Genomic DNA, 14,959 nt, shown 5'->3' with positions numbered 1-14,959 from the left:
TAACTCTAAGAAATACATTTCTACTCGCGTCGCAAGTACTTCTGCGAGCGAGGTAAACTTCTCTACTCTCATGAGAGCGGGTCGTTGGCCTCGGCAGGTTAATAGATATATCTATGGTTCGTGTCGTTCGACCATCGGTAGTGCACACAGTATATTTATGGATCGGGCCGTACAACCTCGGCATAAATCGTGCGTAATAATACTCGTAGCCTGATTACACTTGATATTTCTTTATGGCTCGAGAGGTTATAACTATTAAATGACATAGATTGATTCGGGGTTAATAGATGTTGGTTGGAGACTTTGAAATTTATTATTAGTTAATGGGTCATTTGTTCTCTGCTTGACATTGTATCATTTTTATTATTTCCATGTCTCATACCTGTTTTGAATTTCTGTATTTTATTGTTGGCCCATAGTAAGTATCGAAGTCGACCCCGTGTCACTACTTCTTCGAGGTTAGACTGGATACATGTTTTTTATGTACTCACGCTATAATTCTGCACTAATCGTACAGGTTCTGAGGCAGGTGCATCTGGTAGTCATACCGGCGCGCACTCCTGATACTCTGAGACTTAGCGGTGAGATGCCTTACGAGTCTGTTCTGCAGCACCCGAAATCTCTCTTTTGTATTTACTTTTTGTCTACTTTGTTTCAGACAAAGGTTAGTGTTTTGTATATTCTACTAGTAGCTCATACACTTATGACACAAGGTCTTGAAATTTTGCTAGTAGACACTTGATGATTTTGAGTATTTATTTCACCACACCTATTATTAAAAATCGTTCGGACACTTGGCTAGTTCACCATTGGCTGGCCTAGCGACGACGTTGGGCATCATCACGGCCTATAGGGAAATTGGATCGTGACAACCTTAACATCCTTCCTTAATTAATATATTATATATTATGCAGGCTATTGGTTTACACTGTTTTTACCAGTTGGGACTGGAGATGCTATAGCATGCAGGCGACAGAGCTACAGTTGTGCACGGGTTTGGTCATCGGGTTGCTGATCTTGCTGCTTACACAATGAGAGCTGCCCGAGAGGATGCGCGGTTAGGTTACGAGGTTGTGTATGTGCCTCCTGAGCAGTAACATCATGGCCACACGTGGCCTCGACATGTGGTAGACGTGGCAGGCGTGGCCAGAGAGGAAGGGGTGGCCCACGTGGTCGTGGTGGTTGGCGAGGACTGGGTCCCCACCAAGGGGGCGATGAGGCACCCGTGGAGGATATTGGAGATGATCAGCTAGGTGACTACCCTGAGCCACACGATGCTCCTCATGATATGCCGTCATTTAGCCTTCAACTATCACCAGGGACTTCACAGTTGACCCTGTTAGCTTCAGTGTTGATCGTGAGCACCTCCATTACGCAGTATGATTGGGATCAATATTTTTTTGGTCGTCCAGAGCCATCGACAGTTGTTGAGGATCGTCCAATACGAGAGGTGCATAGTGGTCGACGATTGAGTTATGGCTCTTCATCGAGGGAAGCTGAGGATACTTCACGCACAGAGAGAGAGACATCACATCAGGTGGAGACGACACAACCTTCATCTACTCCAGTACATCTCTGAGTTCCAACAGAGCATTGTGTGCCTACTCAGACGCAGGTTTATTTGTATTACTATTACTTCAATTTATTTTTACCTTATAGATTAGTCAGTAATATCTAAGTTGTTTATTCTTTTTTAAAGATTTCGTCATCACCCATCATGGAGGCCACATTGTGTAATACTCGCTTGCCATAGACGGATGATCTTATTCATGAACCCGCTGAGACCATGGTTTGGCCATTAAAATTTTTTTACTAACACGTATGTCAGTATTCTATATTTTATATACTAAAATATCTTATTATTTTGTAGGTTACTGATGGCCCAACGGCAGCATCTACTGAGTCTGCTAGCCTTCCTGACGATCATGTTGCAGCACATCCTCAGATAAAGAGGAGACGGGATGAGGATGATCCCGATAGCATAACCGGGCGGGATGGTATGCGCCTCAGGCCAGCCAATGCTTTAAAGCATACAGGTTGTGGGACGCATTGATATGTATTTTTATTTGTATATATGACATTAAATATTTAATAGTAAAATTATTGATGTTTTACATTATAAGCGCATGTGTTTTTATTTTTTGAGTTATTTATTAGTTTAAAACTAGAACACAAAAAAGACAGATTAACATAAATTAAAATTCATTAAAAAATTGCACATAATACATGAGACGTACAACATAAAATTAAAAAATTACACTTAAAATAGCCATGTGTTTGCTTAGTCACTATCACTCATTATTATCTGCTTCAACCACTGAATTCTTTTTCAACAGATTATTTTCTTCTTCTGCCTCTTTCAGTTTCTCCTTCACTGGCGCAAGTTGTTCTTGGAGTTTCAAGATCTGAAGTTCGTACTCACCGGTCAGATTCCAAATGTTTAGCAAACATGATTTGTAGTATTCCTGGTTAATGGGTTCATCATACCATTATTCAAAAACATATTGATTTTCGTCCTACAAATGGGGATGACAACAAAGACTATTAATTAACATGTTATAAATAATGTATTAACCAACATAACTTTAAATAATAATAATTTACAACTTGTTTACACATCCAACGTCTACGACTTAGATTGCAAGTTGACCAACATGGATTGAAAATTGCACGTTTGTCACAGTAACACCTTGATACATCATTGCGTCCAGACACGTTTGCCACATTAACACCTTGGTACGTCTTCGTTTGGTTAAGCCGCAAATAATAATGAAAAATGCGTGAGGCTTTTATAGGTAGCTATGAGTGATTTTAGGTTACATAACACATATTGTTGATGCGTTATGTTTTGCGTGCAAATGATTCTTTAAGGTACAAGTCCGTGCAGCTTTTTCAGGTCGACATGACAATACACATAACACATATTATTGATGCATTATCTTTCGCGTGCTAATGAATCTTTACGGTACAAGTTCGTGTAGCTTTTTTCAGGTCGACAGCTATTTCAGGTCGACACGACAATAAACATAACGCATACTATTGATGCGTTATGTTTCGCGTGCTAATGATTCTTTACGGTACAAGTTCGTGCAACTTTTTCAGGTCAACATGACAACAAACATAACGCATATTGTTGATGTGCTATGTTTAACGTACAAGTTCGTGCAATTTAGTTCTTTTTAAGTTGAACCAACATTCCAAATTTTAAAAACCCATTTCAAAAATCATTACAACATCCATTTCAGAAATGCCACTAACATTTAATAAGTGGTTTAAGAAGAGGCAAAAAGGTGAAGGTAGTTCAACAGATCCACATGGAACACGTCATAACACAATCGATTACTACCTTGGAAAAAATATGCTAGGTTGCTATACTAATTTGGTGAATAACGAGTGGTATGGTGTTCTACGTCCCTTGAAAACTAAGTCTATCAATATACATACTGATCTCAAAGTTGCAGGGTACATTATTAAGGGGGAAACGCATACTACAAAGCCTGAAGGTATGCGAATTTGAGGTGAAAAACTACAATGGGTTCCCCTTTACTCACAAATGTATGATTATGAAGTACTATGCCATTAGCATGGGCTAGTTGTACCACAAGCACTGTCTATAACATTCCAAACAAACACACACAAAGAAGAACCGGAAGTGATTCGGCATTTGATGAAGGAGATTTTAGAGATGGAAAAGGCACTAGCCGTTCATCATGCACTGGATGATCTTAACTACCTACAAGGAATGGAGGATCAGTATTGGAATTTTTTAGAGAATGAAAAATTGCATAGAGACATTAATTATCATGTATTTCAAATAGTTGTCGAGTGGGAGGGACTACCAAAGTTTCTACCGCAGACGTTGGACGTAGGAGTCCCATATTATTGTAGAAATCAAGCAAGTGATCTTATTAATGATAGCGATGAAATACGAAAAATGTGTGTCAACTGGGGCCTAGATTATGATGCCCTCGGTCTGGACAGATGTGTACAAGATATTGACGAAGAATATAAAGACAATGACAATGAAATAGTGCCAGACAGAGACAATAATGGCAAATGAAAATCCTTATATTTCTTGAAGTTATTTTTAATTATTGTATTGAATCTTCAATGCTAATTGTCAATTAGATTAAAGTATATTGAAAACCTAATTTTATTTAATAAATATTGCAAGTAGCACCATTACAGACATTTAGTACAACAAAATATACTGCAACAAATCACTAAGTTTATCCTTGAAAATTGGGCACATTAGATGAACTGCCACTGGGAGTTGAATTACCACCGCTTTCCAAACCGACTGAAGGACATTTACGGCGATCGTGTCATGTTTGGAAACATATACCATATTTACGCGCATAAACAGTATCACCAACATCCATTTGATTTTGTATTTGTGTTCTTTTTTGTACTTATCGGTGACACACATAATCCTTGTTACACACCATTTTAAATGGTTCCGGCGGCCAATAATGCTCAGCACTCACTGGTTGGAAGTGGTCGCTATAGGTGTTTATGTATGCAGCAACACTATATTCTTTATCAACGTACCTCATCGTAGCAAAACCAGCATGTTGAAAGCACTTCATGGAATATGAGCATGGCAAGTGATAGATCGACCATTTCCCACACGAACATAATCTGTTGGATTCATTGATGTCGTGGGTATTATTACCGCAATTTTGATGCAAACCAGTGCGAACTTCAAAAATATTTCGCTCATTGCAATATTACAAATATATGTGCCATTGTGCTCGCTTCTTATGTTTCTCAAATCATTTCAACGGCATTGGCATAAATTGAACACCTCTTTCCAACAAGGAAGATGCACTTCTGAATCTTTCAACAAACCTCTCCGCTATCTGCTTGAATGACATCTGCACCATGGTAGTGACAGAAAATCCACGAGTAGACTTCAACAACCCGTTGAAAGATTCTGACACTTTTATTGTCAAAATTAATCATCTTCTGCCACCATCCTTATGCAAAGTCCACTTATCAAGTTTATGTTGCATCAACCAACGATAAGCTCCTCGTTTTTTATGCCTAATCAATTCCATTTGCCTCCTGAATTTACACTCTTGATGATCTGTTGCAACTATTCATATTAAATCATGTAAGCTCTTGTTCGGATAAGCCCGCTAGAAGTTGCTCTTCAAGTGCCTAACACAATAACAGTGGTAGGCACATGGCTCCTTCCATGCATCCAAAATCTGTACAGAACTTAAAATTCCACCATGCCGATCAAATATTAGACAAATAAATAAACGTTGTCTGGCAACGTGCTCCTTCAAGTGGTTTAAAAACCATGTCCAAGTCTCTTGACTTTCATTGGCACAAATAGCAAATGCGAGGGGAAATATGCTTCCATTAGCATCTACTGCAATGTCAATCAACATCTTAATATCATATTTTCCTTAGACATGAGTTCCGTCTATGGAGATTACCGGCCGACAATGCACAAAACCATCAATGGCTAGTTTAAATGCCTAGAACACATATCTAAATATGAATTCTGGTATTCCCGGACTCCGTTCAAGATTTCATTCAACAATAGTCCGGGGGTTAAAGTGTTGCAAAGAAGCCATGTACCTGGTAGAGCGGCAAATGACTTATCCCAATTATCATAAACAATCTCAAACACACGTTTACGCCCAAGAAATGCCTTTCTTTTGGTAATGGTACAACCATATGGGAATCAAGTCAACATTCAAGTTAAAATGATTCCCATTAAATGTGTCCATATCACAAGTGTGGCTGCCAATGTATTTTCCCACAATCCACATATTTGTTTTCAACTTTCTCGCATGCAGCATCCATCTATAACCTTGAAACCATCTACGACAAATAACCTCATGTACTTGCGGAGATGACTCATGAACCTCGATTTCACGACATTATTTTATGTTGTAAATTCTCATCGCCCTGCTAAGGTGCGCTTTATCAGCAAAAAGCATATTCTTTGACAACTTTGTTGGTCTAGATTCATCCCACATTGATGTCCGAATTTCATCATTATCCCTTGTGAGGGCATTCACATCCTGTAAATTGAGCAACTGATTAAGGTAGGGAATCTCCCTTGAATGAAAAGTCACATGGGACTCGTACACTCTGGGTCTACGGTAGGTGGAGTCTGCATATATGGAGTATGCTCATTGGTGGCATCATGCTCCCTTGTCAAATCAGGTTGCTCATTCTCACTCTCATCAGCAAAGCGCCTTTCCTCATCATCGTCGCCCTCATCAAGGAAGGGTGTATCATCTCCAGACTCATCAGCATTATTGTCATAATCACTATTATCTTCCTGACTTTGTGCATCTGCCAGATCGTGATTAAATATATCATCTTTGGGCAACTGACTAAGGACAAGACCTTCGTGTTGCTCGTTTTCACTGCACAACCAATAAAATAATGAGTTTCTCAAAGTAATCCTAATAGTATGTATTAACTTTATCTCTTAAATTACAATTCATAATCTGTTGATAACCCATGATGCACATTATCGAGTTGCTGATGACTCGCGGATGGACCAACATGATCCAAACCACCAAAATTGGGCATATTCCAATTGTTGGTTGATTCATAACTTGTAAATTCATATCTGGCCAGTACCCTCTTTGGAATATATGAGTGTTAGTATGAATATGATACATAAACAAAAAACCATACTAAGAAAAGGAAAATTGAAATTTACCACTCAGCATGTGAATTATGTAAACTTGGGAAAAAATTATGTCCTCGCTCCTTATTCGCCCGTGGAGATAAGTTTAGATCTGGCCAGACTCTTTCAAATGGAATCTGTTCGGATAAAATTGCTCCAAAAATACCACCAGATAATTAAGGGTTATCCCTATTTTGCGGAACCTCAATATTGCAGACGTCTTCAGACTTGACGTACATTTCCAACACTTTTATCACAAGAAGTTTCCGGTATTCATCCGGAGTCCTCAAAAAATCTTTTAGAGTTTAATCGTCTTCAATGTTAAACTCAACATAGCAAGCAACTCATTGCGGAGTAAACGAATATGGATATCTTCCGGTTACATTAATATTAACTGAACGTTTGCTCACACTCATTCTTTTACATATCAAAGTTACCAATCTATCATGCTCCAATTTGAGTGGCAACTTAACAATACATTGTGGAGAACAACTATAGTGTACTGAGTTATTCTTGACGACAACCTCTCCCCTCCCCCCCAATATAATGCAACCCTAATTTTTTGCTCTTCTGATATTATGGCAAAATTCAAAAAAAAGTTAAGTAAACAAATATTTCGGAATGAGTAAGGAAAATAAAAAGGATGTTGAAGACTGAATTTTTCGGAATGAATTTTTTAAGAAAGAATAAAACTCCTTAAATAAGAAAAAAATTTGTGCGAAGGGTACAATAATTGGAGGGTATATCGCATTTAATTTATGTGTTATATCCACCAATTATTGTGGGTCAGTCAATTAATAAGTATAGTGTATGAATTACATGCGCTATACGTTAACGGACAAACATGCCATTAAGGTATAGCGCATGTAATTCATGCGCTATACATAAAAAGGTCACCAATTATGTTTTCACCTATTTTGGTACTTTGAGTCCAAAAACGTAACACTTTGGTTCCGGACTCCATATTTATAGTGGCAACTAGGGAACAAAGTCTTAGGATCAAGCCCCTCTTAAATGACAATTGTGGGGGCCATTGAAAAATGTGTAACGGTAGGCTATGAATGCCATATTCTCTATAACGAACTATGTATTTAATACTGCATAATATTCTTCATTGAATGCTATCGGATGACAGGCACTCATTTGTCCCCATGAGCAACATCCCCTTCAGGGGCCTCCCGGTGCCAATCGAGACTGCTGCCCCGGTTTTGACTTCCACTTGTCTCTGATTCTACGTGTCGCTTTATTATACGAGCATTTAATATGGACCGATTTTACCCATGTGTTATTTGTTATAAACAAGGTGGACGTGCTTACAAACTTAAGTGGTGGGAATATTGCCCTTGTACACACCAACTTACACAGACTCAGCAACTTACACAGACTCTTAACGTCTAGGGGAAGAATCGACCTTTTACAAGCAGTGGCGGAGCCACATTCAATCAAGGGGTGTCGATACCCCTTCGTCCAAAAGTTACACTGTATTGCTAGATAAATTTTTTTGTATTATGTATATTTACTATATGTTGACTCCCCTTAGTTTTTCGGTGTATCTAATTTTTTATATTTTTGACACCCCTCGATGAAAATTCTGGTTCCGCCACTTTTTACTAGTATGACAAAAATTGATAGTCTTAAGTATGTACAACCTTAAGAATTGACCTTACGATAAAAATTTGATACAACCTGATTTGATATAGTCTTATACATTACAAAACTAACTCCTCTCTTCACTGAACCAGATTTTAAGATATGTTACGAGCTATAATCAAGTTTCAAATAGTTCTACTACCCTGGAACCATTATAATGCTGCGGGACCATTGGTATATATCATTTTAATTTGTTGAATAACATGATACGAAAATTTTGTTTTAAGTAGTTCCATCCATGGACTGGTAGCCGTTGTTTCTTGATTCAGAAGTACTGAGAGAACATAAGTCTCTGGACAAAAATACACTTTTAACCAAACTAGATCAAACAGCTAGAAAATTAGATCTTCCTCTTGCTTCATTTTGGCAAAAAATTGTGTACTCAATTCAAATCTGAGAAGGTTGATACTATGATACATGATGAGTGACCATTTCCATGACTTAGAAAAAAAAAACCTCCAGATTTTCTAGGAGGCACACTAGGGCAAACATGAAAGAATTGATGGCGGGTCAAGGTTGTTTACACTGTACATGAACCAAAAAGCAATTAGTGTACAGTTTAATTTACATGGGAAGCTATGCTGAAATCATCTCCTTTTAGGCATACACCAAGAGCAGGATGCTCTAGTATCTCCACGAGCAACAAGTGTGCAGCCGCGTTATATACCAAGAGATAATCTCAGCAACCGAAGTTCTTCAATGAGCTAAAATTGTTTGGAGTGTACGAAATCTGTCCTTGGATTAGTTCCATTGTTTCATTTGCTGAATGGCAATTGCTTTGCTCCACTCTCTACAGCATCTCTCCATATCCTATACCTCACTCCTAGCTTATCGTATGACACAGGCAGGTTCCAAATGTTAGCACCATTGAGCATCCGCTCTTGCTGACCAATCACAAGCCGTAGGTCTTCGTTTAAAACCTGAAAATGTTTTCCCAAAGCAGAGATCACAAAAGAACAAATCAGAACATACCTTATTAAATACTTCCTTTTCATTTTTTTGGAGGGAAAATCTTTAATGCATTATCCAGTTTGCAAGAAACACATATGCAGACATTTTTTCTTTAAATTAGGAAATGAGTTTCCACTATACATTTTGGCAAGCTTTAACTTTTAGTTGTTTTAATAATTTTGTTGTTTAACTAGATAGATGTGGAAAATTCAAGAGTTCAGCCACTTTGCACTGGGAACTTTGAGATGTGATCTTGCAATGCTTGTTCCACAAGCCAAAGAGTTAATGGTAACAAGAGAAATCTCCACTTCCTGTTTGCTAAATGCAATTGCCAACTTAACAAGTGTTTGCTAAATGCATCTATTTCCAGGACTAATACACAGGAAACTGAGGTAACTTTTTCATACATTAATCAGGCCAAAATTATGCAGGAGAACTCAGCATTATAGGTATTGTGCAGGTGGCCATATATTTTGACGAAGTCAATTAAACCAATCCGCATCATTACGAGGTTTATGTAATCACAGACACTACCAATGTTAAGGATAGAATTTAACCTGTTCAGCAAAATGCCTCCACACGTATTGCATGAAAGGGATGTGTTTTAGCACGGGAGCAAAATCCAGTGACATCCTATATAACAACCTTGTCTTCTGTTTAGATGCAGGTAAACATACATGAAGTTGGTGTAGGTGTGTAGAGCACTCTTTGGTACTCTGCCCTTCCAACTTGCCTGGCTTTGAGATTCCAATGGTTGATAGAACTATACAAGGTGGTCGAAATTCCATATCTATTGGATAGGGATCCCAATATCCTTGAAGACCAGATGCAGGAGTCAAAAATTTTACAAAGCTGAAAAAGAAAGGTAACTAGTAAGTATTCCTATCTTCGAGCCTTTACTGCCAGACATTGTCAATCCAAAAAAGGAACCCACCCACCCCACCCCCCCCCACCCCCACCTCCCCTGGTTTCCCAAAAATAAAAAAGTAAACTAGAGAAATAAAGTAATGCACTGTTCTGGTTTTCATAAACTGGAAAAATCTTTTCCATGTTCATAGCTAATAATGCTCCAATATTTTCCCTCTGCTCAATGCACAAGACAACTGTTCAATTTTTTTTTTTTTGTCTAATTTTATACATCAATTAACAAGATTACAAAGATTTATTTCTCTATGCCTTAATAGAAAATTCATTATGGGACGTGAAGAAATTAGTAACTAGCAAAGTAAGAATTACCAACTAATCTCACTTGGTACCCTCTAAGCAACCTTATGGAAGTTAACCAAGAAGCAACCTCACATAATGGACCTCATAAATGAAATATGCAATGCAGGTCCAAATCGTTTTGGTAATGACATATATAGTCAGAAGAGTTATTCTGCAGACGGCAAACATGATGAGTTCAGTGAGGTAATTTATTAGTATTTATGTTGGGAAGAAATCAGTAGTTATTAAGAAATTATGCAGGAACCAAGAATTGCACCTTCAGTTCCATAATGTCCAAGATTTCAAGAACAAGCGCATCTTTCTTTGGTTTCAAAACTGAATACTAGTAGACCACTGTTACTCTAACTTCTAGACATTTTAGCATCGGTATAATACAACAAACCTTGGGACAGTCCATCCTTTAGCAAATGTAGACGTATGGGTGAAAGGAGCATGTGCAAGATCCAACAGATTGTCCAAAAGTAGCCCATGTTCCACTGGAAGTTCAATAACAATCTGCCAATTTCAAGAATATCAGGAATGAGGCAGAAAAGCTTAAAATACTGTCCTTAGATAGCCTTGTAAAAACAATTAAAATCTAAAGGCAGTGATATCAAACCTCTGCATGGATTTGAAATCCAGAAGGTGGCAGTAAAGAAGGAAGAGTAGCTGCAGGAGGATCATTTCCAGGCCAAATCCATATCATTCCCTCTTGCTCAAAGCATGGCAGAGCTTTGATCTTGACATTCAGAAATTTAGTTGATGGCATTTTCTCACATTTTCCGTCTGTTGAATATTCCCACCCTAAAGATCATCAATTAAACATAAAAAATAAATGTCAGCTATTTCGTGCACTCTCCACGTATCAAGCACCAAATTGACTAAGCGTTATCTATTTCCCCAAAAATAGGAAATTTGCACTGAAGAATGCTTCAATTCTTCTTATTCTCACCATGATAAGGACATTGGATGCGACCCTCATTAACTGAACCCAAATGAAGGGGGCAGGCTCTATGTGCACATGTGTTCCGGACACATCCAGGTTTTCCATCTTTCCCACGAAAAATCACCCATGGTTCCTCAAAGCAATCAATTGGTGTCTGAAACATTATAGTCAAATTACCATCAAAAGAAGAGTCAGTGTTATATTGCAAAAGGAGATGGTACAACATGCTATTGGTTGGCAACGCAGTATAGCATCAGTCCATTTAAGTAGCTTAACATAACCTTTTCTTTCCTGGGGAATTCATTAATTTGTAGAGAATACGGAAATTGGTAATCAAATGTTGTCTGCAGTTATGAAAATGAGATTATTCCATAAATCAGGTAATTGACTTACCATTGTGTCTTCCTTAACATCAGCAGAAAAAGCGACAGGATACCAAAAGTTCTTCAAATGAGAGCTGTAATCTTGGACCGGACCTGACACATTGAGGGTTCTCCTAGGCTGCTTGCCTTTAACAGTATCTCTAGATACTGTAGACGTACCGGTGGAGGAAGACGGGCAATCTGATTCTTCTGCACTCCTCTCCGGAAGCAGCCTATCATTAACCAATGCTTCCATGTGAGCTAGCTTATCTAAAGCAGCAGAAACCCGCACCTCAGATATATGTACCTGTTGCTATCACTACTTTAGATACAGAACTTGGCTTGTATGAAAGTACACAAAATCCTCAAACTTGGTTTTTGTGTTTGCTTTTCTTTATCTTTTTCTTTTTCTTTTTTTGACAAGTAAGATTTTCCAATGTAATTAACCATTTATTCATTAAAAAACTGCTCTGCTTCAATAAGTTTAAGACTTTAAGGAAAATAGACCTGAATAACCAATAATAACGGGAAAATATTTGATATCTGACACCGGGGCAGAGCTACAGTAGTGGGTGCGGGTTTGGGCGAACCCAGTGACTTTTTTCGGAACCCTATATTTGTATTGAAATATTTACTAAATCTATATAAATATATACTGCCGAACCCAGTAACAAAAAGGGTTTTAGTTCAATGGTAAGGGTTGTGGGTTTGTTAGGAAAGATGGGGGTTCGATTAAAGGAGTAACTTGTATCAATAACATAAGGTTGTTCATGGGATTAAAGTATTAAACTATTCTATACCTCTTTATGAGCCTGAGAAAGTGCTCCTTGTAACTCTGCTAGTTCCTTCTTCATGGTTCCAATAGATTTGTACTCACGTGCCAGAGGATTCAATACTTCCACAACCTACTCGGACAGTATCCACCAGTCACACGACTTAGTTCAAGGATGAAAAGGAAGACAACTATGACAAGAAACAACTCCAAAGAAGGAACAGTCACTTTTAGTAGGATGAAGGATAGTATATTTGTATACAAAGCTATTGCTTTATGTATAGACCTAGCGATATAATGAATCTTTGAACTCAGCTCAATTTCAAGCTTCAATAAACATTAGGGGTAAATACACGATTATTTACAAGAACAAACCTTTTCGTGCAGGAGCATTATGGTTAATACATCTTGCCGAGCTCGCCAATCACAATATTGTATATCAAATCTAGCAACTTCTAAAGCTTGATTTGCATCCAGGAACTTGCCTTTAGACTGAGGAAATTTTGACCTTGGATCTTCCACATCAAAGAGTGTCAACCAGGAGCTTTTCTTGTTTGTTAACTCACCTGCCTCCTCATACACTGCAAACACTCCAAATCCCCCTTTGAAACACTGAAAATGAACAAAATTGCACAATTATCGTCCACTCAACAAGTCATCAGACAGAAAATTGCAAGTGATGTATGGCTCTCTCCACATTCAGATAACTTCCCAAATAACCCAACCAATTACTATGTGAATTACTACTAGTACTTATTATACCCGACACCCCAGATCATAAAAACATGCCACAAACCAAACCGTTAACATTGAGTGAAAGATCAGAGCCATCAGAGTCTAGTAAGCTTTAGTCCCTTTGTTTCATTTTATATGGCGGCGTTGGATGGGGTACGAATTTTAAGGGAAAAAAGAATTTAGAACTTGTGGGTTTAACTTTTAAGCATTGATAATGGAAATCCTCTTAAACGATATTAAATGTAAATACTCATAATCAGTTTAACTAGAAACCTGAAAAATTAAGTCAAGTAACCTTCTAGAGCAGGTAATATATATTGCTGAAAAGTTTATTTACACAACAGATACAGCAATCCAGCTAAATTTAAAGTTTGTATAACGTAAGGTACCGTTATAACAGTAGTAAAAAAGAGGTACCTTTCTTGTAGCAAAAGTCTTGGTAGAACGGCAGAAAGAGAAAGGAAAAGAGAGAGCAGCAGAAGTAGCAATGGCGGACATGGCGGGTCTGCTATTTCGGGAAGATGAAAGAGACGGTGTCCAAGTAATTACAAGAGAGAGAGAGAGAGAGAGAGAGAGAGAGAGAGAGAGAGAGATTGAAATGAGTCAATTACGTTTTAGGAGGGAGGGATTTGGTTTTGATGATAAGAGGTTGGTGTTGGGCGCGATCTCGACGTTCCTGCCATGGCTCGCCATGTGGACTCTTTGTGTTTCACTCGTGGCATCTCCGATCTCCACATGCTTCCTTTTTTACTTATTTTTATTATTAAGAGAAGTATCCTCTCTGTCTCTTGGGGTCCTCTCTCTATATCTTCCAATTTGCCAGCGTGGACATGGGTTATATCTTCTCTATCTGCTTTCAATTCTCATTGGCTATCAGAATCCTGACAATGGCATACCCTCTTAACTGTGCCAATCAACTAGAAACTAGTTTGTTACCTACTAAAATCTAATATTAATGGCTGTAGTCACTTTACAAGAAACTGAAAATGACAACTTTAATTTGTCTACCTCTGAAAATTTAAGAAGTAAAAAAGGGAGGTTTTGATCAATATTGTCCCTTATTTTTGAGGGTAGGTCTATTTTGGTCCCTTAAATATAAGCCTGAGCATATTTAGTCCCTTAAGTATGCTAAAGTGGAGCACCTTTAGTCTCACTGACACAATATATTCAAAAACTAACGGTGTTACCCAACTCTGATTCATAAAGCAAATCTTCTGCTTTAAAGCAAAATGTTTCTTCTCATTTTATTGGATAACGCAAATTATCACTTTAATTCCTCATTTTTAGATAATGTCTTCTAAAATTTTGATCTTGAATATATCTCATTCTGTGCCAGTTTTCAATGAGAAAATGATACTGTATAACCGGTGTTAAAATAATAGTCGAAAATATATATAAAATTTGTAAATTATTTTGTGTATATATATACATTTAAAAATTTCGGTTGATTTTTCCAAAAAGAAAAGTTAAAATTTGAAAAAAATAGACCTGCCAGGATCACTTCTAGGCATATTATTAAAGCAAACGAATAACCAGGTTATATTATCATTTTTAGCCCGTGCCAAAAACTATTTACATATGGTAGCGGAATAAATATATAAAGTTGGTATATTTTTTGTATATTAACATACAAAAAAATAAAAAAGAATATATATATATATATATATATATATATA

General features: G+C 37.6%; 1 protein-coding gene across 1 annotated transcript; it reads right to left on the bottom strand.

Annotated features, from left to right (window-relative positions):
• Positions 1-8,672: 8,672 nt before the first annotated feature.
• Positions 8,673-14,057, bottom strand: LOC107824996 (chlorophyllide a oxygenase, chloroplastic). Its single transcript, XM_016651824.2, has 9 exons — positions 13,701-14,057; positions 12,924-13,160; positions 12,577-12,681; positions 11,808-12,083; positions 11,421-11,568; positions 11,088-11,272; positions 10,872-10,984; positions 9,820-10,114; positions 8,673-9,231 (listed from the first exon to the last, which is right to left on the bottom strand). Exons 1-9 carry the CDS (start codon positions 13,779-13,781, stop codon positions 9,067-9,069), a joined length of 1,605 nt encoding a protein of 534 aa, XP_016507310.1. The 5' UTR covers positions 13,782-14,057; the 3' UTR covers positions 8,673-9,066.
• Positions 14,058-14,959: the final 902 nt, after the last annotated feature.

This window comes from Nicotiana tabacum, chromosome 22 (genome assembly GCF_000715075.1).
Source record: "Nicotiana tabacum cultivar K326 chromosome 22, ASM71507v2, whole genome shotgun sequence".
Classification (NCBI taxonomy): Eukaryota; Viridiplantae; Streptophyta; class Magnoliopsida; order Solanales; family Solanaceae; genus Nicotiana; species Nicotiana tabacum.
Note: the sequence above shows the minus strand (reverse complement) of the source record. Positions and strands in the feature narration are given on the sequence as shown.